The 25,788-nt window shown below is 39.1% G+C and overlaps 1 protein-coding gene across 5 annotated transcripts in view; it reads right to left on the bottom strand.

The window, feature by feature from the left end:
* Positions 1–25,788, bottom strand: part of MSH3 (mutS homolog 3) — a 187,786-nt gene that overhangs the window by 25,571 nt on the left and 136,427 nt on the right. For all 5 annotated transcript variants that reach the window (XM_053224371.1, XM_053224369.1, XM_027039130.2 and 2 more), the window contains exon 20: positions 14,431–14,588. In XM_053224371.1, coding sequence (XP_053080346.1) covers positions 14,431–14,588 — 158 coding nt within the window. The remainder of the gene's footprint in view (positions 1–14,430; positions 14,589–25,788) is intronic.

The raw sequence follows: 25,788 nt of genomic DNA, 5'->3' as shown, positions 1-25,788 counted from the left end.
TACCTAAACAACAATGATTTCCACGCAGTAGAATTACAGGTGATTTAAATTTCTTTTTTGAGCTTTTCTGTATTTATATTTTGCACAACAAACAAGCTTTACAGTGCAATTAGAAAACAAATTTTATTTTTAAAAATCACAAATGATAATGATAAATACTTTACTGTATCATTATGTTGAGACAAGGCAAAAAGATGGTAATTACCAGGTTAAAAAACCAGCTTTCTTTTAGCAATCACTTTATTAGCAACAATGAAATTATTATAAAAGAAGAAAGTTTAATATAATTGTTTCTACTAACAGTTGCAATCAGTTCACATTATAGTATTTAAAATTAATTTATACAACTTGTAGCACTGAACTGCAAATATAGCCAAACAAAGAACACTGCAGCAATCTTTCGATTTCAATGGAAACATTGCTGAGAATCGAGATGGCAATCCAGGAAAATGCCAAACTTGTGTTGGTTCTCAGGAAACCACGTTCACTGAAAACATCTACAAACGCATGCAGGCCACTTAGGAAGGGCACAGGCATTTTCCTATCAAAGAGACCCCAGGAAGTGCTGACTGGACAAATTACTCTCTAACACATCTTCAAGTCCACTCCTTGGGAAAGTCCCAAGAATTTCAGAGGAAAATAATTAACAGAGAAAATGTTATTTCCCAACTGTAACCATATCTGTGAAAGCCACAAATGATTAAGGCCATAAAAAGAAAGGTAAGATTCATCAGTCATCATGGTAAGATTAATCAGATTAATTAATAAGATTAATAAAGGGGAACCTGACACAACCAAAGGATGCCCCCTTATAATTAAATACACATTAAGAACTCAGGCAAATCACCATCTCTCAGATTCTGCTGTCCCTTCTGTAAACTGAACAATGGCTCCTAAATCTGGATATGTTTTAGAGTCACTTGCAGAGGTTCTTAAGTATGGACAGACTCTGTCTAAGAGCCCCCTCATCATACCAATTAATTACAGCACTATCTCCAGGAGATCTGCCTTCAGGAGAACTGCCTGGGATATGGATTTCAAACCAAACCAAATCCTCAGGTGACTCTGAAGTATTAAATTCATACAACCACTTCCTAGCAAAAAGATGAAGTGAGGCATCTCCTGTTTGCCAAACACAGCTGCGGGAACTAAATAAACCACAGAGATACTCACAGGCAACACTTTTGATGCCAATAGAATTCATAACAGCCTACTCATTTAGTAAAATATCATTTATCGTGTGATTTTTAGTGCTAGTATTTACTACCAAGTAGAAGACATGCACTGATTCAAGGGGTTTTCTTTCTAAGGAGGACACACACACACACACACACACACACACACATTAGGATATATATACATGTTAAATATCTATTAAATATACATAAATATACATTATATACATATTTAATAGAGTACAAGTACTCCACAGTAGGTGCTCAATCAATATTCGTGGACTTAAACTCGACTGGACAAACAAATCAGTTATCATCCTCACAAATGCAAATACCTGAAATAAGTTAAGCATTCAAACGCCTATTACACTTTAATTCTCTCTCAAAATAAACACACTGGTGAGTACACAGCATTCCTGAACTGAGGGGCCATAAGAGGGTTTACATGGGTAGCATGGCATGCAACTTATTAACCAAGGACCACTTAATGTAAATATCCCTTTCTACCAACATTTAAGTGACATAAATGGCAATAAATTATGCTGAGAGAAGCCAAGTGTTTTGCTTTTTTTTTTTCAAGCCAGACTCAATAATTCATTGCTTTTCTAAAACTTAATTACTGAGTCTAAAAAGGTGAATAAGGTTTAAGCCTACATTTATCAGGATAACAAACAAGAGATCTTTTCCAGGGATGCACTCAAAGATGTTAATGATCCTTAGAAATAAGTGTCTAGAAATATTTCACTGATAAATATATATACAAACACTAATACATAAATACTAATTAGAGCCAAGTGTATATGTTTGCCAAAATTCCACTTTTTTTTTTAATTTTTTTTTTAATGTTTATTTATTTTTGGGACAGAGAGAGACAGAGCATGAACGGGGGAGGGGCAGAGAGAGAGGAAGACACAGAATCGGAAGCAGGCTCCAGGCTCTGAGCCATCAGCCCAGAGCCTGACGCGGGGCTCGAACTCACGGACCGCGAGATCATGACCTGAGCCGAAGTCGGACGCTTAACCGACTGAGCCACCCAGGCGCCCCACACTTTTTTTTTTTAATATGAAATTTATTGTCAAATTGGTTTCCATACAAAACCCTGCGCTCATCCCAACAGGTGCCCTCCTCAATGCCCATCACCCACCCTCCCCTCCCTCCCACTCCCCATCAACCCTCAGTTTATTCTCAGTTTTTAAGAGTCTCTTATGGTTTGCCTCCGTCCCTCTCTAACTTTTTTTTTTCCTTCCCCTCCCCCATGGTCTTCTGTTAAGTTTCTCAGGATACACATAAGAGTGAAAACATACAGTATCTGTCTTTCTCTGTATGACTTATTTCACTTAGCATAACACTCTGCAGTTCCATCCATATTGCTACAAAAGGCTATATTTCATTCTTTCTCATTGCCACGTGGTATTCCATTATGTATATAAACCACAATTTCTTTATCCATTCATCAGTTGATGAACAAATCAGGAGACATAGATGCTGGAGAGGATGTGGAGAAACAGGAACCCACTTGCACTGTTGGTGGGAATGCAAACTGGTGCAGCCGTTCTGGAAAACAGTGTGGAGAGGTTCCTCAAAAAATTAAAAATAGACCTACCCTATGACCCAGCAACAGCACTGCTAGGAATTTACCCAACGGATACAGGAGTACTGATGCATAGGGGCACTTGTACCCCAATGTTTATAGCAGCACTTTCAACAATAGCCAAATTATGGAAAGAGTCCAAAATTTGACTTTTTAAAAGTAATGTTCTTACAACATTCAGAAAAAATATTCCTAAAGCATCCTGTCTGTTTGCAGCTTTTCAAAAATTTATTTATTCTTCTCATGGCACAGTGCACAGCACATAGTAGGCACTCGATGAGTATTTATGCAATTAATGAATTTAAACCCAGTGCTGTAAATGTTCAATCATTAATATGAAAATAACCAATTTAAAGATAAAATTTGGAGACAAATTTTATTCATATGTCTCACTCTGCTAGACTTCCAATATTTCTTACATTGAGTACAAAAAAAATTTGAAGTGATTTACAATAACAACATATTTATGGTGGAAGAATTACAATGAATATGAAACTAAGATTTTAAGCCATACAGTACGTCCTCACATTTGAGACAGCATATTTGTGCATGAGCTTTGAAAATGCTAATTTTGCGGTCTCATCCTTGCAATTCCAATTTAATAGGTCTCTGATACCGGGCTTAGAAAGTTTTAAACATTAATCATAAACAAGCATCTCTATGGTTCTCATGCAGCTGTTATAAGAACCATGTTAGAGAAATACTCCCATGCAAGAAGAGAAGGGGGAAAATTAAACCAAATTTGTTTCTGCACCTGAGCCTTGAATTTAGCTCTTGCTTTCTTGGCAGGCAAGACAAAAAGGAACTAAAGAGGAAGCAGCCATTGGCTGATGACAGGAGGCCTGGCAGTTTGTCAGAGAAGGCCAATAAATCGCTTCAAGTCTTTCTGTAAACAGGCACAGCATGCACATGGAGGGAAAACAATTTCCTAGCATGAACAAAAAATGACTTATCAGATGGCACTCCATGTAAAGGTCAGTAAATAAAAATGAAAATTTCCTTATGAGCAATTCTGGAGACTATATAGAAACATCATCAAATGGGTATGTCTACTTTAATTTTAAAGCACGAGTACAAACTTTTACCCACGGCCAGCAGGATTCTAAACTGCTCCAGCCCCCTTGAAGAACAATAAAGATGCACATTCCTTACACTCCACAGTCCCACTCCTAAATGATAGCCTCAATTCAGAAAACTCGTTCATACGCACCAGAAAACACATGTAAGACAAGTATCAGTATTGTTTGCATTTGCAACAAATTTGAATCATGTTAAATACCAATCAAGGAAAATGGATAAACTGTGGTAGATGCATACAATAGAATACCATAATTATAGAAAAATGAGTAAACTAGAATTATACATATCCATATGGATGAATTTCATAAATATAACATGGGAGGGGGAAGCCAAGTGCAAAAGAATACACAGTGTGGTGTGATACGTAGAAAGTGTTCCTCAAAAAACATACCCAGGGAGTAAAAATATAGAGAAATGCATTGGATGAAAACTAGTCAAGAAAGGTAGTTCCAGGGCACGTGGGTGACTCAGTTGGTTAAGGGCCCAACTGTTGATTTTGGCTCAGGTTCAAGGTTTGAACCTCTCTGCCCCTCCCCCGCTCTCTTTTTCTCTCAAATTAAATAAACATTAAAAAAGCATGTGCTCTCTTTTTCTCTCAAATTAAATAAACATTAAAAAAAAGACAAAAGGGCAGTTCCTCTAGATGGGGTGGAGGGGAAAAGAATCAGGGAGGGTTACGGGTTCAATAGTATTGGCAAAATGTTCTATTACTTTCCTAGGGTGGTATTTACCTATGGGACTGTCCTGTGTCTGAATTATTTCACAATAAATGAATGAAAACTGTAACAGCATAATATTAGACCATACTCTAGTAAGGATCTAGGATATAAATGAATGTGGTCCATGCAGACTCCTTTCAATTATAACAGGAAAGGGAGTAAGAACAGAAGAAAAGACAGGGAACAGGGTCCTTACACTAAAGCAGTGCATCCCAGATGGAGGTCTCTGAGGTTAAAGAAACAAGGAATCTCTGCACAGCAGATCCAGTGCAGCCATTAAAACATGCGAGACTTGGGGAGCCTGGGTGGCGCAGTCGGTTAAGCGTCCAACTTCGGCTCAGGTCATGATCTCGCGGTCGGTGAGTTCGAGCCCCGCGTCAGGCTCTGGGCTGATGGCTCAGAGCCTGGAGCCTGTTTCCGATTCTGTGTCTCCCTCTCTCTCTGCCCCTCCCCCGTTCATGCTCTGTCTCTCTCTGTCCCAAAAATAAAATAAACGTTGAAAAAAAAACAAACATGCGAGACTGGGGCACCTGGGTGGCTCAGTAGGTTGAGTGTCCAACTCCTAATTTTGGCTCAGGTAATGATCTCACAGTTTGTGAGTTTGAGTGCCACATAGGGCTCTGTGCTAACAGCGTGCAGCCTGTTCTCTCTCTGCCTCTCCCATTTGTGTGTGCTCTTTGTCTCTTAAAATAAATAAACAAACATTAAAAAAAATAAACATGCAAGGGGTACCTGAGTGGCTCAGTCGGTTACGTGTCTGTCTTCAGCTCAGGTCATGATCTCATAGTTCGTGGGTTCAAGCCCACCATCAGGCTCTGTGCTGACAGCTCAGAGGCTGGAGCCTGCTTCAGATTCTGTGTCTCCCTCTCTGCCCCTCCCCTCCCTTTCTCTCTCTCTCTTTCTCAAAAAATAAATAAAACATTAAAAAAAACATGTGAGAGTAATCTGCATGAAGTGATAGAGAAATATGTCCCCCACATATTAGGAAATTAAAGCAAGCTGCATAGCATAATGTTTAATATAATACCATTTATATAAGAGAAGATTTATGTATACCTGTAAATTGGTGGAAAATTATACAAAGAATCATCAATAGTTGTTGACCTGGGGAGAAGGTAAAAGTTAGTTTATACCCTATCATACTGTTCAATTGTTTTCATAATAGGATCTATTATTTTTATAATTAAACAACTGAGCTCTCCAGCAAGGGCAGTGGAAATGCTTCTCGGCTGCACTCCAAAGTTGTCTGGACACTTACAAAAGTGTCAACTTCCAGACCCCAGTCCAACTTAGAACTACTGAGTTTAGGGTCCAAGTATCAGTATTTTTTAAAGCTCCATTGAAAAAAAGTCCAATGTACATTAAGGGTTAAAACTCACTGTTTCTAGATGTTCCGTGTGCAGATGATAATATGTGTGTTATGAAAATTAAAGACACCAATCTTCTATATTGATCCAGACAAGAAAACCATCACTAAAGGAGGAAGAAATAAGGTTACATACAGGCTGGGTTAGAAACTTTTTGGAAAAGTAAGCTCTGATATGCTGAAGTACCTGGGAATGTTCAGGCTTAGAAGTCCAAATGCCACGCTACTGAGTAGGGAAGAGAAATTTGCCCTGGAAAAAAGTGTTCTCAGACAGTGACCATATAAGCATTTCACACGACTCCTATAAAACATCTTATTTTGACTGATACTGCCTTTAATCTGAGGTTGTATCTTTCTTACGTTTATTTTAGAATTTTAAAAATATTAATAAGCAGAAGAAAAGAACATTCACCACAATCCCATCTCCCTCATGATATTTTGGAATCTAGCCTTCTATTTAGATGATTTTCTCTGCATATATTTACATATATAATTTCTCCTACAAAAGTGGAATCAAACAGAATGCCAGGTTTTGTAACCAGCTCTTTTTTGTTACTGTAACAAGAATATTCTTTCTTTCATGTAATACTACCTCTGGATGGGCCCACCAGTACCAGGTAATGGTAAAATGTATTCCCAAGTAGCTGAAAAAAATGGGTGTGTTTAAGGAAGTTAATTCAGAATGAAAACCACTATACTGAAACAATGACTTTGGTGTTCGCAAGGTTTACAGCTTAGTTTCTCCCTTATGCAGTGACTAGTAACCAGTCCAGCTCCTCAAGGCTGCTCCTGGCTCACAAGATAAAGGCATGCTATCATGGCAGCAGCATGGAGGAAAAAGCTCACGGTCCACGTGAGTACCTTCTAGGTCAGCCACTAGCCGGTCTTTTCACTAAAAATTGTTGTCTAACAAAATAAACAGGTTTTTTAAAGCTGTTTTCTTAAGTAATTCATTTGTTTTTCTAGGTACTATGAACTATTTTAACTGAACAAGTTTACCTTCATGGAAACCTTTGAGACAAATCTATAGCTTCCCCACAGCAGTGTTGGTCATTATGTGATAAATATTGTAAGCTTCATTTCTGGCTCCATCTTAAGCCCTTATCCTCATTTTTACTCACACTATTTGGAATCTTCTGTAAACTGACTTAACTACTTTCAGGAAGATGGCAGGATAAATATTAATGAACGAACAAGCAAATAAATACACATATACAAACACCTCTCAAGCACTGCATGATCTTACAGCAATGGAATGCCTTGTGCCTCCATGGATTGTCCTTATCACACGTGAGTTTCTTGAGGGCAGGTAACGTGGTCTCATTCGGCTTTGTATCCCTAAGGCTTAGCATAAAACTCAAGCACACTGTAAGGTTTTAAGAAAAATGCGTGTTTAGTACACTGGAGTTTTGATCTTGTTATTGAGCCACTGTCTCCTAACAGTCTATTGTTTCTGCTTAAGACACGGAAATTTAATGGCGATCTTATCACGCAGCCTCCTAGTTGTGCTGCATGTTACAAGTTAAGATCACTTCTGAAAACAGATCCCCTTCCTGAATTTCTTAGGGTCACTGACAAACACCACCATTCACTTCTCTTGGTCACCGAGGTTTGATGCCTCCTTGTCTCTAGTTCTTTATCTATCACTCTTCATCCACTGTAGTTACCAAAGCCTGTCAGTTCTAACCCTGTAACATCTCTCCTCTGTCCCTTGTGCACTTCCATTTCTGTCAGTCTAATTAAGATGCTCAGGATCTCCCCAAGAATAACTGCATTACATCATCCCTTTGTATAATCCATCTTTCAAAGTGTGGCCAAATTAATCTTCCTGAAACCTCAACTGTAAGTAACTCTGATCACATCATCTTCCTACTCGTAAGTCTTCAACAACTCCCCACTGCCCATGGGATTAGCTTCTATTGGCCTGATCTTGACTTAAAGATTAGTTCATTCAATAGCCCTGTTGTTGAGTGTCTGTTATATATGTACAAAGCAGAGTTCCAGGTTTGGGGAGGGGGAAGGGAAATGTACAAAACATGAAAATCATCTTCTGGGAATGGACTACGCAACAGGAGAGGCAGAGGTTTACACCAATAACTATAAAACAAAAAGTGGTAAGAACTTTTTAAAAAAGGCAAAACACTTGTACCCCAATATTTATAGCAGCACTTTCAACAATAGCCAAATTATGGAAAGAGCCTAAATGTCCATCAACTGATGAATGGATAAAGAAATTGTGGTTTATATACACAATGGAATACTACTTGACAATGAGAAAGAATGAAATCTGGCCTTTTGTAGCAACATGGATGGAACTGGAGAGTGTTATGCTAAGTGAAATAAGTCATACAGAGAAAGACAAATACCGTATGTTTTCACTCTTATGTGGATCCTGAGAAACTTAACAGAAGACCATGGGGGAGGGGAAGGAAAAAAAAAGAGAGGGAGAGAGGCAAACCATAAGAGACTCTTAAAAACTGAGAACAAACTGAGGGTTGATGGGTAGGAGGGAGGGGAAAGTGGGTGATGGGCACTGAGGAGGGCACCTGTTGGGATGAGCACTGGGTGTTGTATGGAAACCAATTTGACAATAAATTTCATATTTGAAAAAACCAAAATAAGAACTACCATACAATGTAGCAATTCTTTTTGTAGATTAATAAATAAATAAATGGGAATATTATTATTGGTTAAAAAAAAAGGCAAAACAGGGGCACCTGGGTGGCTCAGTCAGTTAAATGTCCAACTTTGGCTCAGGTCATGATCTCACCATTTGTGAGTTTGAGCCCCACATCGGGCTCTGCGCTGACAGCTCAGAGCTTAGAGCCTGCTTCAGATTCTGTGTCTCCTTCTCTCTCTCTGCTTCTCCCCCACTTGCGTGCTCTCTCTCTCCCTCCCTCTCTCTCTCTCTCTCTCTCTCTCTCTCACACACACACACACAAATAAATACACATTTTTTTAAAAAAGGCAAAACACACAGTATAGAGATGAGAAACATTAACTGTGGCTATGGGGCTCCAGGAAGACTTTGTGAAGGAGGTGGAATCTTAACAAGAAAAATAGCAAGAGAGGTATATCTGGTCCAGGATATAGTATAAACTGAAAAAGACAAATGGGAAAGTACATAATAGCTTCCTAGAATTCAGAAAGAAGAGTTGGGTTGACACATAGGTAGGTGAGGGAAAGAAACAGAAAACAAGACTGAAAAGACTGGGGTTCATCTGGTCGTTCTTAACTGATTTGCTCAGAGACTTGTACTTTAGCACCAGAATGACTTGATCATAGCTGTGTTCGGAAAGGACCTCACAGGGGCTTGAAAACTGGAGAAGGAAAAAAGGAAGACTCAGAGAGCAGGGAACCAGTTTCTGCAATAATTTGTAGTAAGCAATGGGTGCCAAGATTAGGCCTAAAGCATTAAAAGATGCATGACTGGCTAAGAGGGCACTCAGTAATATCTGGCGGGGACACTGCAATCAGACCCTCGCACATGTTTTTATCTATTTCTTTCCTGTTTGATTGATGAGCTTCTGAGTCCAGAGGACACAGTGTGTGTCTCGTTTCAGGGCTACAGTCGGCTGACCCATTTAGGCTGCAGTGTGTAGCACCTACAGCTTGTGGATCCACCACTGCCCAAGCTGGGTCAGACTAGTCTCCAGACCCCATTCTTCTACTTTCCTTATTTTGATCAGTCAGAACACTGTGTGTCCTCCTCTGTGGTTTTTGGCACCAACATCAAGTCCATATGGCTCTACACTTCTCACGTTTTATCCAACTCTCTGCCTCACTCACCTCCTAAACCTGAACACTAGGTACTTCGGAATAGCTGCCAAATAACCAGCCAGATCTCTTGTGTCCTCGCTGTCTTCTCCACAAGTGCACTCCCTCCTTTTTCCTCTCCAGTCCCTCCCCTGCAGCCCTCTCAGGAGAACCAGCTATTCGCTTCCTTGCCTCACCTGATACCACAAGGATTCTCAGGCTCACCGCTCTTCCTTCCAGGCTCTACCTTCTTGTAATAAAAACAGCTCCTTTGAGGTTATACCACCAGACCGTAACATCCTCCTTTTGTCCATGCTGCAGCTATTCAGTTTCAAATCACTCCCCTTCATTCATCAAAGCTGTTAATACTTGGCGTGTATCTTGTCTCCACCAAGAGCCCCACCATTGCTTCCAGTAGCCCTTCAGGTCCACGTGGCTAAACCAGCCAACACCATCCAGCTCAATCCTAGATCTCCTCTTTGCCCATCTCCTCCTCTACTCTATCTCAGCCATCCATCACCAGACTCACATCCTGGACTTCATCAGAGACATGAACTGTTTCATCTCAAAAGCTGCCCACACAGCACCTCCACCACGACTGTTGTTGAAACCTCTCAGGACCCTAGCCCACCTACCACATGCCTTCCCTGGTGCTGTAAGCCCTCTTCTTAAAGTTCCATGGTCCACCATTCCCAACATACACTGGCCAACTCTTAAACTCCCTCTGCCCTTCCATTCACTTCTCTGGAAAAACTCCACCCTGGAGGGGTTGCAAAAAAAGGGTGACACACTAATTCTGTCGTTCCTTCTTTGCTTATTAGCTGGAACACTTCCATCATGAGAAACTTTCTCTCACCTGGGTGGAAAGACAGACTTGCTGCTTGATTCTCTCTTTATTTTTCAATTTTCATTCTACAAAGTGACTAATGATTTTTTGTTAGAAGTATCATTACTAACTTGTTCTAATATTTCCCAAGGTAATCAAGGCATTTTTTAAATCAGAAATTTATGGATATAACATATCCCTCTGGAACATGTTCAAGTCTACCATTCAAAAACAAAACAAGTCCCTCACTGGATCTCTCACCGTCTCCCCCTGGCCAAGCTGCCCTGGTGACACCTGTACTAACACTCTATTTCTTGACCTCTCACTCACTCTTTAACCCTCTTTAACCGGAGTATGGTCCCACCATTCCACCGAAACAGCTCCTGCTAAGGTCAATAGTGACAGCCACCTTGTTAAGATCGAAGTTGACTTTTCAGGCTTCCTTTCACCTGACCTCTCTGTGCTGTTGGCACTGCCTTTATCCTTGGAGGAGTCTTTCCCTGACACTGTAACATCCTGGTTTTGTTCTCCCTTTCTGGCTACTCGTCCTTTGTTGGTTTCTCTAGCTTATCATGTTACTCACCTATGACATGTTGGTAGTCCTAAGACTCAGTCTTAGGACCTTATTTTCTCCACTATACTCTCTGCTAACATGATCTCAGCCACACCCAGGTCTTCACTTACCACTTATACAGAGATGTCTCACAGCCAATTTATATCATTACTTTTCATCTTTTCCTCTGGACTCTATATCCAACTGCCTATATGACAGCTCCCCTAGAATGTCTCAGAGTATTCTCCTTACTATGTATAAAAATAAAAGTCAGGATCTACGGCAAAAAGAAAATCACACTCTTCCAGTAAATGCCAGCACTGTCCAAACAAGATGCATAAACCACTGTCATCTCTGACACTCCATTCATCTCAGCTGCATATCCCTTCTATCACCAACCCCTGTTGATTTATTTCCTAAACACCTTTCAAATGAGACTCCTTTCCACTCAAAGTAACATTACAAACCTCACCCAAAGCACTGATACCTCTCACCGAGACCACTGCAGGAGTCTATTGATAAGGTTACTACTGTGTCCTTTCTCCAAACGTTTCCTGCATTATAGCCAATGTAGATGTGATCATGCCAAGCCTTGCTTAGAACTCTTCAATGGTTTCTCATGGTTGAGGAAAAAGTCCCAACCCTCTACACTCTGTGTCACTTGCCCTTACCTATTCTTCAACTTCGTCTAGAATAATGTTCCCCTAGAGAGTCACTCTTCAGTCACTTATCTATGATTTTTTTTTAATGCTAAGAGACTCTGCACACACACCCCCTGTCTGAAATTGTCTTTCTTCCTTTGATTAGTCAGCTCACCCTTCAGATAGGCCTCAAGAGTTGCTTGCTAAGGGAAGCCTTCCCTGTATAGCTCATACCCTGCTCGCAGACTGTCAGAGCATCTTGTACACAGCCTTTATATGTTTGTCACTGCTGCAATTTCACATTTTTTATGTAATTTTTTTGGTTAATATTGATCATCTCCACCAGGTAAGTTTCACTAGAAGAGAAAATATGGTTGTTTGGCAGTCCCATTGTTTGTTATATATTAGATGCTAATATATGCTGGATAAAAGAATAAATTAAAATGAATAAATACCTAAATTTCTTGAAATTAGTGTGGTTTATCTTTTTTCAGAAGGCTTATATTTGATATCCCTGAATGTACTTTATATAAAGCATTTAATATAAGGGGCATAAAACAGTCACTATACATTGGTAAGAATGTTATTTCTGGTATTTTAAATATGTTACTATTATAAAGTTTAACTTTTTATTATTATCACTGAATTCATTTCTTATAGGCAAAAACTATTTTCTGATTATCTCTGAATCCATTCCTAAATATGTGCCTAACTTCATGAGAAAAGCTGGACAAAACCAAATTCTTACTGTTTCCCTTGCAATTATGGCCATGAGACACAATTCTGGTTAGTGAAATATATGTGGAAGCCTTCTGGGAGGCTTCTGAAAAGGCACTGATTTCCTGAAAAAAGAAGGCAGGGGGGGGGGGTGGAGAGGCCAGGGAGCCTGTGGCATTCTCTCTTCCTGTTCCCACATGCGAACATGAATGTGATGCTGGAGTCACAGCAACTATCTAGCAGCTATGAGGGAAAGGCCAAAAATATTGCAGAACCACCACAACAGTGGAAACAACAGTGCACCTCAAGCATTCTTATTGTATGAGAAAAGTAAACTCTTATTTTTTTTCTATTACTTATATCTAAAATACACATATATCTAAAAATATCCATAACTGATATTCTGCTCACTAACAAGATTCTCTTCCAGTCAAACCATCTTACTTTGCCCAAGAAGTCTTTCTCTCTTTCCCTCTTCTCCTTTTAATCTTTTTTCCCTTGGTTAAATTTCTGTCACTCTCCCTACTAAGGCAACCAAAATAAAATACCTAGTATATTTATTTTTACAAGATAGAAGACTAATTACAATTTAAAAAGTAAAGAAAGAGTCCTTAAATCTCTTATACTGAATTTATCTACAAATAGATAAAGATCAAAATAACATCTGTTTGGTGATATGGTATCAAACAGAATTTAGGTGTCTCTGCTCACTCTCAGGTTAAAAACCAAGCTCTAAGATAAAGTATTTTTTTTATTAAAGTTTTTTTTAATGTTTATTTATTTTTGAGAGAGAGACGGAGCATGAGCAGGGGAGGGGCAGAGAGAGAGAGAGAGAGAGAGAGAGACACAGAATCTGAAGCAGGCTCCAGGCTCTGAGCTGTCAGCACAGAGCCTGACGCGGGGCTTGAACTCACAGACCGTGAGATCGTGACCTGAGCCGAAGTCAGATGTTCAACCGACTGAGCCACCCAGGCGTCCCTAAGATAAAGTATTCTAATGTCTACTCAAATGCATCAACATCAGCATGTATTTTTTTTTCTCATTTTATTTTAGGGAGAGAGCAAGAGAGAAAGTACACACACAGGTGGAGTAGGGGCAGAGGGATAAAGAGAGAGAATCCCAAGCAGGCTCCACACTTAGCACAGAACCTGACGTGGGGCTCAATCTCACAACTCTGGGATCATGACCTGAGCCAAAATCAAGAGTCAGATGCTCAACCGACCGAGCTACTCAGGCGCCTCAGTATGTGATATATTCTGATGTGATTCCAAAGTCAAGTGTTATAGAAATATGCAGCTGCACAACCAATCAGAAACTTATACACATAATGTGACTACATACATATGGACTATATTTAATTTTTCCAAAAATGTTCATGCTCTTAAGAAGTATAAGATACTTCTTATACTGATAAAGAACTGATAAATCTGAATAAATAGATTGAACTATGATTTTCCTATTAGTGAGACCAGGATATTTCACTTCTATTCCTAATATGACATGCAATTTAGGTTTATAAATGAAGGGTAAGACTTAGTGACGGGTAATGTTCTTAGCATTAAAAATACATACATACATACATACATACATACATAATCTTGGGCAGTGCCCTTCTCCATGTCAGTTCCCCACCTATAAAATGAGGAGGATGGGCTGGTTTTCAGACTGTGCTCTGCAGAGCCCATCCAGTCAAGTCTGTAAGCCTTCCACTCTGACTCAGGCAGAGCAGATCTGCTTTTATCTGTTTAAATATTCATCTTTTATATAAGATTTTCTTTAAAATAAGAACTTAGTAACCAAAAATAACTTGAAAACTAGTGGACAAAATGCTCTCCTTGGTCTCCTCTGGTATTAATATTCATGATGAAATGCTCTCTTTAAGCTCCTAAGCTCTAAATATTTTAAGAGCAAATCTATTCATCTAAATATGTACACAGAAAATTCATGTGACAATGTGGGCCTGACTTATTTTCAGAAATACATTCAAATAGAACTAATGTTTTTACCTCGTGAAAATGCCATCCACAATTCCAATTGTTGCTTCCTCTGCAGGAACATAGGAGCCAATCTGAGCCATGATAGTAATCAATGCAACTTGTTTTATGTAGGAGCTCTTTCCACCCATGTTTGGTCCAGTAATTATCATTACTCTCTCTGAGTCCCCCTAGAAAATTAAAAAGCAATTTCACTTATTGTACCCAAAGGGCTTTTACATAACAGCTATAATTTATTCCATAAATGGGAATGCCTTAAGTAAAAGATGGCTTTATGATATTTAAATATGTTACCAATTAAGTATCACAAACGGAAAGAGGGCCTTTTTGTCTTAAACCTGAACCATGATATTGCAGAACAGTGAATTTTTAGCAATGTACATGACTGTTTCTGTGTATAAATAAGGAAAAAACAAGAAGCAACCTAAATGAGATAACTACTATGGCTTTCTCATTAAATATTCATTTACCTGCCTCTTTGTGTGTTTTTTATATTGCTTACATTTAAAACCAATCAATATGTCTATCTTAAAACTACCGGTATTTATAGGGCGCCTGGGTGGCTCAGTCGGTTAAGCGTCCGACTTCAGCTCAGGTCATGATTTCCCGGTTCTTGGGTTCAAGTCCCAGGTCGGGCTCTGTGCTGACAGCTTAAAGCCTGGAGCCTGTTTTAGATGCTGTGTCTCCCTCTCTCTCTCTCTGCTCCTCCCCTGCTCAAGCTCTGTCTCTCTCTGCGTCTCTCAAAAATAAATAAACATTAAAAAAAAAAAAACCCTACAGGTATTATACAGCTAATTGCCCAAGGCCTTAATTTGGGTTGGTAGCACAGGAATTTTTTCAGGTATAGACAGATGACTACTAAAGAGATTTACAATACCAAATTCTAGATATCATTTTTATCAGCATTTTTCACTGGCATTTCACCAGAGGATGTAAAGGAGGCAGAAAAGCTCAAACACTTGCACTAATTTAATTTCTAGAATTTGCCTCTATTAACCAATTATAGTACTTGCCATATATAGACTCATCCTAAGGGAAACTGTCCAACTGTAGCCCTTTGTAGACAGGAGTGAGCCCGAGACATCCATGTGCTGTGCTATGTGAACCCACCACTCTGGGCAATACCTGCCTGGTCAAGAGTGGCCACTCTGTATCTGACCAAGAGCCCAAGACATGGCCTCACATAAAAGGTCTTCTGAAACTAACCATATAATCTCTTGGGAGTTTAAACTGAGAACCATGGAGAGATTCAATCAGTTGGTATATGGAGTAGAGGTTGAAAAGAAACACAGAACAAGACCACAAAGCACTGGGGACCATAAGTATTAACTTATGAGGAAACAAAGTATGAAGAAAAATTATACAGAACAAGGGGTAAAGAGGGTAGTTAGCAATAAAAGGTAAGAAGCAGCAAAGGAGCCTAAAGGAGTTGAGAAACTTCATGCACATGCAAATAATGAGAGCCTCAAAGTAAAATATTATAAAGTCTTACTATTCAGGGGATAAGAAGAAAATCTGTTCCATCTCTAAAGCTGTCTTATACCCTAATTAACCAGACATTTCCAGTCTCGCTAAAGCCAAACTGTACTAGAGATCTTGTTCTTCCTGTGATTCCTTTCTCTCATGGTTACATGTGGTTTTATAATGAGTGTTATAAAGCTCCATTATTTGAAGGAACTTGAGTGAATCTGTGTTTCTTGGAACAGAAAGAGCCTAGCACAGTAAGAACAAGAAAAGAAACTTTGCATGAGTAGAATGATGAAAATAATGATTAAAATAAAATTATTTCTCTTACAGAGCCTTAAAAATAATCAACCTGTTATAAATAACCAAACATCTGGCATAACCAAATATTTAAAAAATTTAAATAAAATGAACTGATTGCTTTTTTAAAATTGGCAAAAATGACACAAGAAATACAATGTGAATAAGCTTGTATCTATTAAAGAAATTACATCTGTAATTAAAAGCCCTTCCATAAGAAAACTCCAAACCCAGATAATTTTCCCACTAATTCTTGCAAACATATAAGAAACAGCACTAATCTTATACAAAAACTCTTCTACAAAACCAAAGTAACTCTTACCAAAACATTCCAAAAATTCAACAGAATCGTTTTTTTTTTTTAAGTTTATTTACTTATTTTGAAGGAGAGAGAGAAGGAAGGGCAGAGAGAGACAGAAAGAGAATCCCAAGCAGGCTTCACATGACCTAAGCCAAGATCAGAGTCGAATGTTTAACCGAGTCAGCCACACAGGCACCCCCCCAACACAATCTTGATACCAAAAACCTGTCAAGAACATAATAAAAAAGAAAAATTACAGACCAATTTCATCTATTATGTATATATGGATGAATATACATTAAACCAATCCAAAGCTATATTATATAAACAATTTAGAGTTTTTAAGGAGTATAAGGTTGGTTTAATAATCAAAGGCCAATCAATATAATTCACCACATAAAGAAAATAGAGGAGACAAATCAGATGACGATCTCCAAAGCATTTGATAAAATTCAGTATCTACTCATTAAAAAAAGGGCAGGTGCAGGAAAAGGAAATAAAAAGTATAATTATTAGAAAGGAAATAATAAATCTCATTATTCCTATATGTCATGATTATGTTCCCAGAAAAGTTAAAGAAATCTATAAAAATTATTATAGTCAATAAATGAATTAAACAAGATCTTTGGATATAAAATAAATATAAAACTTTATCTCTAGATTTCAGCAGTAAGTAATTGAAAATAAGAAATTTAAATTTTTTTTAAAGTTTATTTACTTGTGTGAGAGAGAAAGACAGACATAGTGTGAGTGGGGGAGGGGCAGAGAGAGGGAGACACAGAATCTGAAGCAGGCTCCAGGCTCTGAGCTGTCAGCACAGAGCATGACGTGGGGCTCAAACTCACGAACGGTGAAATCATGACCTGAGCCGAAGACAGACGCTTAACCGACTGAACCACCCAGGCACCCCGAAAATAAGAAATTTAATGATACAATTTACCACAATATCAAAAGAAATCAAATACTTAGGAATAAATCTAACAAAATGACCAAGACCTCTACACAGCAAACTATAAATCATTTTTGAGAGAAATTTAGAAAGATCTAATTAAATGAAAGAATATACTATGTTCATGGACTGAAAGGCTCAATATTATAATGCTACAATAAATAAATAAATTAGTGTGATTCTGGCACAAAGACATACAGTGGAATATATCAAAGTCCAGAAACAGACTGATGCGTACACAGTTACTTGATTTGTGACAAAAGTAACATTGTAGCAAAGTACACAAAGGATGGTCTTTTCAATAACTGGGGTTTGGTCAAAAGGATGTCCATATAGAAAAATAAGAATCCTGATTCCTAACTTCCATCATACATAAACAAAAATCAATGTCAGGTAGATTATAGCTATGACAGCCAAAAAAATAATAAAATAAAATAAAAATACAATACAATACAATAAAATAAAATAAAATAACTGGACAATAATATACGACCTTGGGGTAGAAAAAGATTTCTTTAACAGGCATAAATCATAATTAACTATAAAGAAAGATTTAAAAATTGGAGTACATTAAAACTAAATACTATTAGGGGCGCCTGGGTGGCTCAGTCGGTTGAGCGTCCGACTTCGGCTCAGGTCACGATCTCGTGGTCCGTGAGTTCGAGCCCCGCGTCAGGTTCTGGGCTGATGGCTCAGAGCCTGGAGCCTGCTTCCGATTCTGTGTCTCCCTCTCTCTCTGCCCCTCCCCCGTTCATGCTCTGTCTCAAAAATAAATAAATGTTAAAAAAAAAATTAAAAAAAACAAAACTAAATACTATTAACCAAAAGATGCCATTAAGGAAATGAAAAGCTACAACACAGATTACACGTATAGATTATATATTGCCCAAAGACTCAAATCCAGTATACATAAAGAACTCCTACAAATTAGGGGTGCCTGGGCTCAGGTGTTTAAGTGTCCAACTCTTGGTTTTCATGATCTCACGATTCATGAGATTGAGCCCTGCTTCAGGCTCTGTGCAGACATTGCAGAGCCTGCTTGAGATTCCCTCCCTCCCTCTCTCCCTCTCTCTCTCACCACCCGCCCCCCACTGCCACATGCGCTCTCTCTCTCTCTCTCTCTCAGAATAAAGAAAATAAACTTCAAATCAAAAGAAAGACAACCCCAAGAAAAACTGTCAACAAAACTTTAAAAGAAAATGACAAAAAAAAATACAAATGAGTTGGTATAGGTCAGAAATAGGACTATAAACCAGCAAAAACAATGTATGCTATGTTCAACAAACAATGGTGGGACAACTGGGTACCCACCCATGTGAAAAAAAATAGAGGTAGGCCAGAAACTCACACAGTGGCCCCAAATCAAATCTAGATGAGGGAATTAATTATGAAAAGCAAACCTTAAGCGTTTAGATGAAAACATAGAAAAACAGCTTAATAGCATCAAGACAGAGAATGATTTACTGAAAGAAATAGGAAAAGCAACACAATATAAATCATAAAAGGAAAGACTATGATTAATTTTTTAAAAAATTATATTAAGCCACCACACACAAAATAAAAAGGCATAAAGAAGTAGTACTTCTACACAGTAATAACACCAAAACAGTGAAAAAATGGGCAAAGGACACAAACAGGATATTTACAGAAAAAGAAACACTCAAAGCCGAAAACTTTTCTTAATCAGGAAAAGGAAAACGAAATCAGCAGCATTTTTCAAGGGATCTACAAGCTATTCCTAACATTCAAATGAAGGAATAAATACTAACGGTGAAAATTTTTGAAGGAATATTTTTTAAAAGACAGCTTTCACATTCATCAGATCATCAAAAGGCTTAAAAGTCTATTTATGCAGAATGTGGCAAGGATACGGAGAACAATTTGGAAATGCTTAAAGACTGCGTATACTGGTCTACATGACCCAGCAATTCCTCTCTTAGTAATCTACCCTAGAAAGACACACAAGTACTCAGAAAGGTATTTCTATGACTGTTCACTCTAGTATTGTTTGTATTCATAATAGACAAAAAATGGAAAGAATGTATCATCAGGAAAATGAGATGTATTCTATACAATTATTAAAACAATCATTTACAAAACAGTATACAACAGGATAGGTGCAATGTGCCATATTTATGTACATTTTAAAAACACACAAAATTATATACAGTTAAAATACAAATATATACAAAATACAAACCTTGCACAAGGATAATAAATAACATCAGGATAATGGTTACCAATAAGAGGAGGTGAAGGGGGAGAAAAAGAAATAGCAATTATGTGTAGCCTTACCTATATCTGTAACATTTTATTTACTTTAAATAAATCTCAAGTTCATATTACAAAAGTTCATTCTCTATGATATTTGAGTGAAAGGTAAACAGGTGTCTATTATACTCTTTTCTACACTTTTTCATTTGTTTGAAATATTAGCTAAAAATCATTTAAATGAATTATCTTAAGATTTAATTATTCATTTCATGAATAATCATCATGAACCATCAAATAGCTCTTATAAACTGATTTATAGATTCAGGAAAAATTTATATAACTTCCAAATGACATTTTGTTATCTGGACCTCCAGCATAGTTACATAAAAATAGAATAGCAGAAGAGAAACATATAATAGAAAGTAAAAGACTGTAACACAAGGGAAATGACCCACAGATGGGTTACATGCACCATGATGAGGTCCCGAACCATGAAGGCATTGTTGGTGGAGCTGCCTGAAGTGCAATTACCAAACTCAACGAACAATGAAGGGGGCTGATGGACGTGCACAGGCAAAAAAAAAAAAAAAAAAATTCTTTTAATAATTTAGGAAAGCTGTAAGAACAATAAAAATATATACCTTTTATCTTTTTAAAGACTAATTTTTAAAGTAATTTTTTTAAAGTTTTTATTTCTTTATTTTGAGAAAGAAAGAGAGAGCGCGCTACTGTGGGAGGGGCAGAGGGAGAGAGAGAATCCCAAGCAGGCTCCACACTGTCAGCTCAGAGACCAAGGAAGGGCTCAAACTCACGAACCCGTGACATCATGACCAGAGCCAAAGTCAGACGCTTAACCAACTAAGCCACCCAGGTAGTCCTACACACCTTTTATTTGTAGACACCATACTCCTTCCAAAGCCTTGAAAGAAAAGAACATTTACACTTAGTGCTTGATTCAGTTTTCTCATCCAATGAGAATAAAAAATTTGACAGGGTAGTGACATGTCAGTGCAACTGTGTAGCTCTCAGTTCCCTAGTGTCTAAAATAAGGGTGAATTTGGGGCGCCTGGGTGGCTTGGTCGGTTAAGTGTCCGACTTCGGCTCAGGTCATGATCTCACGGTCCGTGGGTTTGAGCCCCGCGTCGGGCTCTGTGCTGACAGCTCAGGGCCTGGACCCTGTTTCAGATTCCGTGTCTCCCTCTCTCTCTGCCCCTCCCCTGTTCATGCTCTGTCTCTCTCTGTCTCAAAAATAAATAAACGTTAAAAAAAAAATTTTTTTTTAAATGCAGGTGAATTAAATGATCTCTCACCTTCAAGTTCTATGATTCTCTGAAAAATAGTAGGTCCAAATTCAGGCGTATGACACTGGAGATGTGGCTTTGTGTTCAACTGAAGAGGGGAAACTGTGGAATTCACTTGTCCAAAGTGCTTGGGGAAAATGGTACACAGGGACCGCAGTCAGACTTGTGGTCACTTCTTTTTTTTTTTTTCGTGTTTATAGATTTTTGAGATAGAGGCAGAATGCGAGTGGGGGAAGGGTAAAGGGAGGGGCAGAGAGAGAGGGAGACAGAAAATCAGAAGCTCCAGGTTCTGAGCTGCCTGCACAGAGCCCAATGCAGGGCTCAAACTCACAAACCGTGAGATCATGACCTGAGCTGAAGTCAGATGACTAACTGACTGAGCCACCCAGGCGCCCCAGGCTTGCGGTCACTTCTGTGGAAGTGAACTTTCCAGGCCTATCCAGGATTTGAAGATTTCAGGTGAGAACTAACTTGGAGGCTTTAAGGAATGAAATGCTTTCAACCCACTTAACTATTTTTAGGTGACAAAGTGGCTGCCTTCCCAATAAGCACTAATATTTATACCTCCAATGGGAGCTAAATTATACACTGGGCACACTCTAGTCAACACTAATGTAAAAAAGACACTGTGGAGAATCAGGAGGGACTTTGAGATGCATAAATACTACCTGTCCCCTCTCTACTGCCACCATCCTGGTGGACCACTGCAGTAGATCCCGACTGGTCTTCTTGCTTCTCTGCCCACAGTCCGTTCTCCACATAACAGTCAGAGTGATGGTCTTAAAAATGAAAACAGGGGCACCTGAGTGGCTGTCAGCTAAGCGTCCGACTTCGGCTCAGGTCATGATCTCACCTGATCTCACAGCTCAGAGCCTGGAGCCTGCTTCGGATCTGTGTTTCCCTCTCTCTCTGCCCCTCCCCTGCTCACATTCTGTCTTTCTGTCTCTCAAAAATGAATAAAAAAATTAAAAAATGAAAACAGAATTGGTCTCCTGCTAAAAAGCCCTCACACAGCTCCCCAGTGTTCTAATAATAAAGCCTGGACTCCACACCACTGCCAAAAGGCCATGCCTCCCTCTCTGGCCCAGTCTCCTTCCACCCTCCACACGTTCACTTACTACTAGCCAGGCTGGGTTTATGCTCTTCTTCCACCTGCTGGAAGGTGCCAAGCTGTCCAGGCCTTTCCATAGTTCCTTGCATCTGGGGTGCTCTTCCCTGACTAGATCCTTTTTGTCATTCAAGTCCAAACTCAAACATCAACTCCCAGGAGAGACCTTTTCTGACCACTCAATCTACTTAAACCCCTCTGCCCTGTCACACTCTATCATGACACCCATTTGATTTTCTTTATATCTTTTACCCTTCTCTGAAATTTCCTTAATTTTCTTGTTATTACCAGCGTCACTGCTAGAAAGTTAGTTCCCATGAGAGAAACTAGGTTCTCTTGCTCATCCCCAATGAATACAACATGGCCTGCTACAAAGAAGCCACTTAATAAGTACTGGTCAAATATACGAAGTTATTGTGTGAAAGGCACTGCAACAGGGATATTCACCACCCTGACATATCAAAAAATCATGTGCATTCTCTCTGGAAACTAGTCAGGAATATGTGACTCCCTGTCCTCTACAGTTCCCAAGATAACCTAGTTAGTGAGGAAATGATCAAGAAATCTCACACCTGGAGCACCAGGGTGGCTCAATTGGTTGAGTGTCTGACTTTGGTTCAGGTTATGATCTTGTGCTTAGTGAGTCTGAGCCCCACATCAGGCTCGCGGCTGTCAGCCTCAGTAGGGAACCCGCTTCAGGTCCTCTGTCCCTCTTTTTGCCCTTCCCCTACCTTCTCCCCAAAATGAATAAATATTAAAAAAAGAAATCTCACACATGTATTTTATGCATCTACCTTTCAGCAAGGATCATATGTCCTTTGATGTCCACACATCAAAAGGTCCTAGATATGAAAAACACCTTAAATCTATCTGGAAAACCAGTCAGGATGAGGAAACATTGCAAGAGAACAGCTAGAAGCTGAAAATTGGCAAAAACTCTTTACCCTTTCCGGAACCTACTGAAGTTACCAAGAACACATCAAACTGGACAGCCTAGATGGTGCCCAGACCTATGCCAGGTACTGAGCGTGATGCTGCACACAGAGCAAGCTCTCAGGAAATCACAGATGGATGGCTGAATGAATAAATGACAGTAAACAAACACAGAAGTACTCCACCATGTTGACTATGTTTCTGGATGGCATCTACCGCCTCAATGAACCTTTGGGGAGACTAAAGTTCAATATCTCAAGTTTTTACCTTGGTACTGGTGATGTCTGTCTGGATAGCATCAGTCAGTAAGAGCCTAGCAGTGGATATCAAGAATCAAACACTGAATCTAAACCAGTAAGTTTTGAGATAACTAGTCAACTTCCACACTGAATTCTGTCTTCTGTGGAAAGAGAAGCAAAGCGGAGATGAAAACATAAAAGGTTTTAAGGTACCATAAGAACACTGCAGCTAACAAGTGCCACAGATAACTGTGCTGATGACCTGATGTGCACCATCTCATTTAGCTCTCACAACAAACAGCCTCACAGGGTAACGATAGTACTACTGTATTTCCATGTTACAGCAAGGAAACACAGGCCAGGAGACTCTAAGTACCTTGTCCAGTAACATGCAGCTACTAAGTAGCAGAAGTGGGATGTTAAGTAAAGATCATCTCTGGACAAATGTCTCATAGGGGATCCCTGCTCAATGACAGAGAGTCACAGTCACTGCTAAACAGGACAAGGGCTACTCTGGTGCAGGGCCAGCATCCGTGGGTCCATCACTGGGTACACTAAAATGATGGTCAGAACAGTCCTAAAGTCAGGAGATGTATAGCAAAAAAATAAATAAATAAATAAAACACCAAAAGTGTCACATGTTAATTTCCAAGACTTGGGCATTAGCTGCTTTTTACAAAAAAGCCTTCTTTCCTTGACAGGTACAGATATCGACATCTATCTTCAAGAAAGGCTCATGGTAGAACTATTTTTATAATAGTTGCAAACTGCTGAAAAAGTTTGGCAGTTTCAAAGTGTTTTATTCCTTGAAAATGTCAATCAATAACAGGTTACAGTAAGAGACTCCCTAGCGAAAGCCTCCTCCAGACAAACTCTTAGCCAAATCCTTGCACTTTTAACCCAAGGTGAACTACAAACAGAAAGAGGGATAATGAGGCTGGAGGGGAGTACAGACTATAAGCTGAGATGCTGAGGAAAGGGTCCAAATCCTTCTGATGCCTGGATACTGCCCAATTTATATTCCACTAAGAGCTAGTTGTTACTCAACCTAATCCCCTCATTTTATAGATGAAGAGAACAGTGGTCTATCCAAGCTGATAGCAAAACAGCAGCAGAACAGGACTGGAATTTACATCTCCAATCACTGTTAGGCACTCTCCCACTACCTCTATGTACCAACAAGTGGTACGTGGTAAGAGTTTTAAAAACAAAACAAAGAAAATGCCTGGATAAAAGAGATTATTTCTTTTTTTTTTTTTCAATATATGAAGTTTATTGTCAAATTGGTTTCCATACAACACCCAGTGCTCATCCCAAAAGGTGCCCTCCTCAATACCCATCACCCACCCTCCCCTCCCTCCCACCCCCCATCAACCCTCAGTTTGTTCTCAGTTTTTTAAAAGAGATTATTTCTGACCAGAGTAATGATGAAAGCTCTGAGGAGGCAGTAGTATCTTTTGGGTCATAAAGGATGAGTACTTATTCAATCAATGGAGATGGGTTATGGACAGGAAGAGAGAAGCCCAGGTCAGAACCCATTAAAAAGTCATCAGTTATCACATAATATATCCTTCTTTATCTCAGTGGTTCAGAAGCAGGAAGAAATGGGTACCAGGGGTGAGAAGTAACAGAAAAAAATGTTCAAGTGCCATTAATGTTTCCTCTACTTTCTTTTTTTAACAGTATGATCCCATGATTATACTATACAAAAATCACATTTATAGCAAAATCTATGAGAATAATTCAGGCACAGAATTAAATTAAGCTTAGTGCTCAGACATATTTTTATGGTATGCATTGCTGCTACTCTGCTTGGTAATTAGGTACAAAGAGTCAATAAATAGCTTATGAAATTAGTATAATCAGTCTTTTATATAGTCAAAGCAAGTATTTCTAGGGTACCTAGAAGTATTTATCTTGGGAGAAGGAAGGAAATGGGAAGTTGGTGATCTTGTTCCCCTCCAGTACGCCCTCATCTTTACTGTTTTCAAGCATCATTCATGCAACAAATGTGTGAGCACTTACTATGTGCCACACAGTGCTAGGGGCTGAGGTGCTTAAAGCCCCTTCTTGATTTCAGGAGAAGGGATTATCACTGGGAATTCAGGGTCCACCCACCACCGCTGGGCTGTGGACTTCCCTTGGGGCTACAGAGATCCACAGGGTTCAAGTATTTCCTGGGAACCTTCCTGCTTTGCACATTCAACTCATTTTCTTCCCTTCCACAAACTGAGAAACACTGAACCACAATTTTCCCTTTCCCTCTCCCAATAAGGGGAATTTATATTACTTACATTAAAAACAAACCAAAAAAACCAACAACCAACTAAAACTCCAACTTCAGTTGCTGTCAAAAATCCATCTATTAGAAAGTCATTTGGTTTAATAAATAAACAGTGCTGAGACTGCACGGGATTGCAGTGGCATTTCCCAAGCAGAATTATCTTGGCACATTATGTCTTGGTCTGCCTCATGGGTCACAGGTATGCTAAGAAGCTGACCTCCTAATCCTCAAGGTGGCAGTTGGGGCTGGGGTTGCCAGAGCCTTGGGCCAACCTCCT

This window comes from Acinonyx jubatus, chromosome A1, assembly GCF_027475565.1.
Source record: "Acinonyx jubatus isolate Ajub_Pintada_27869175 chromosome A1, VMU_Ajub_asm_v1.0, whole genome shotgun sequence".
Lineage (NCBI taxonomy): Eukaryota > Metazoa > Chordata > Mammalia > Carnivora > Felidae > Acinonyx > Acinonyx jubatus.
This window is presented reverse-complemented; position numbering and strand designations above follow the sequence as displayed.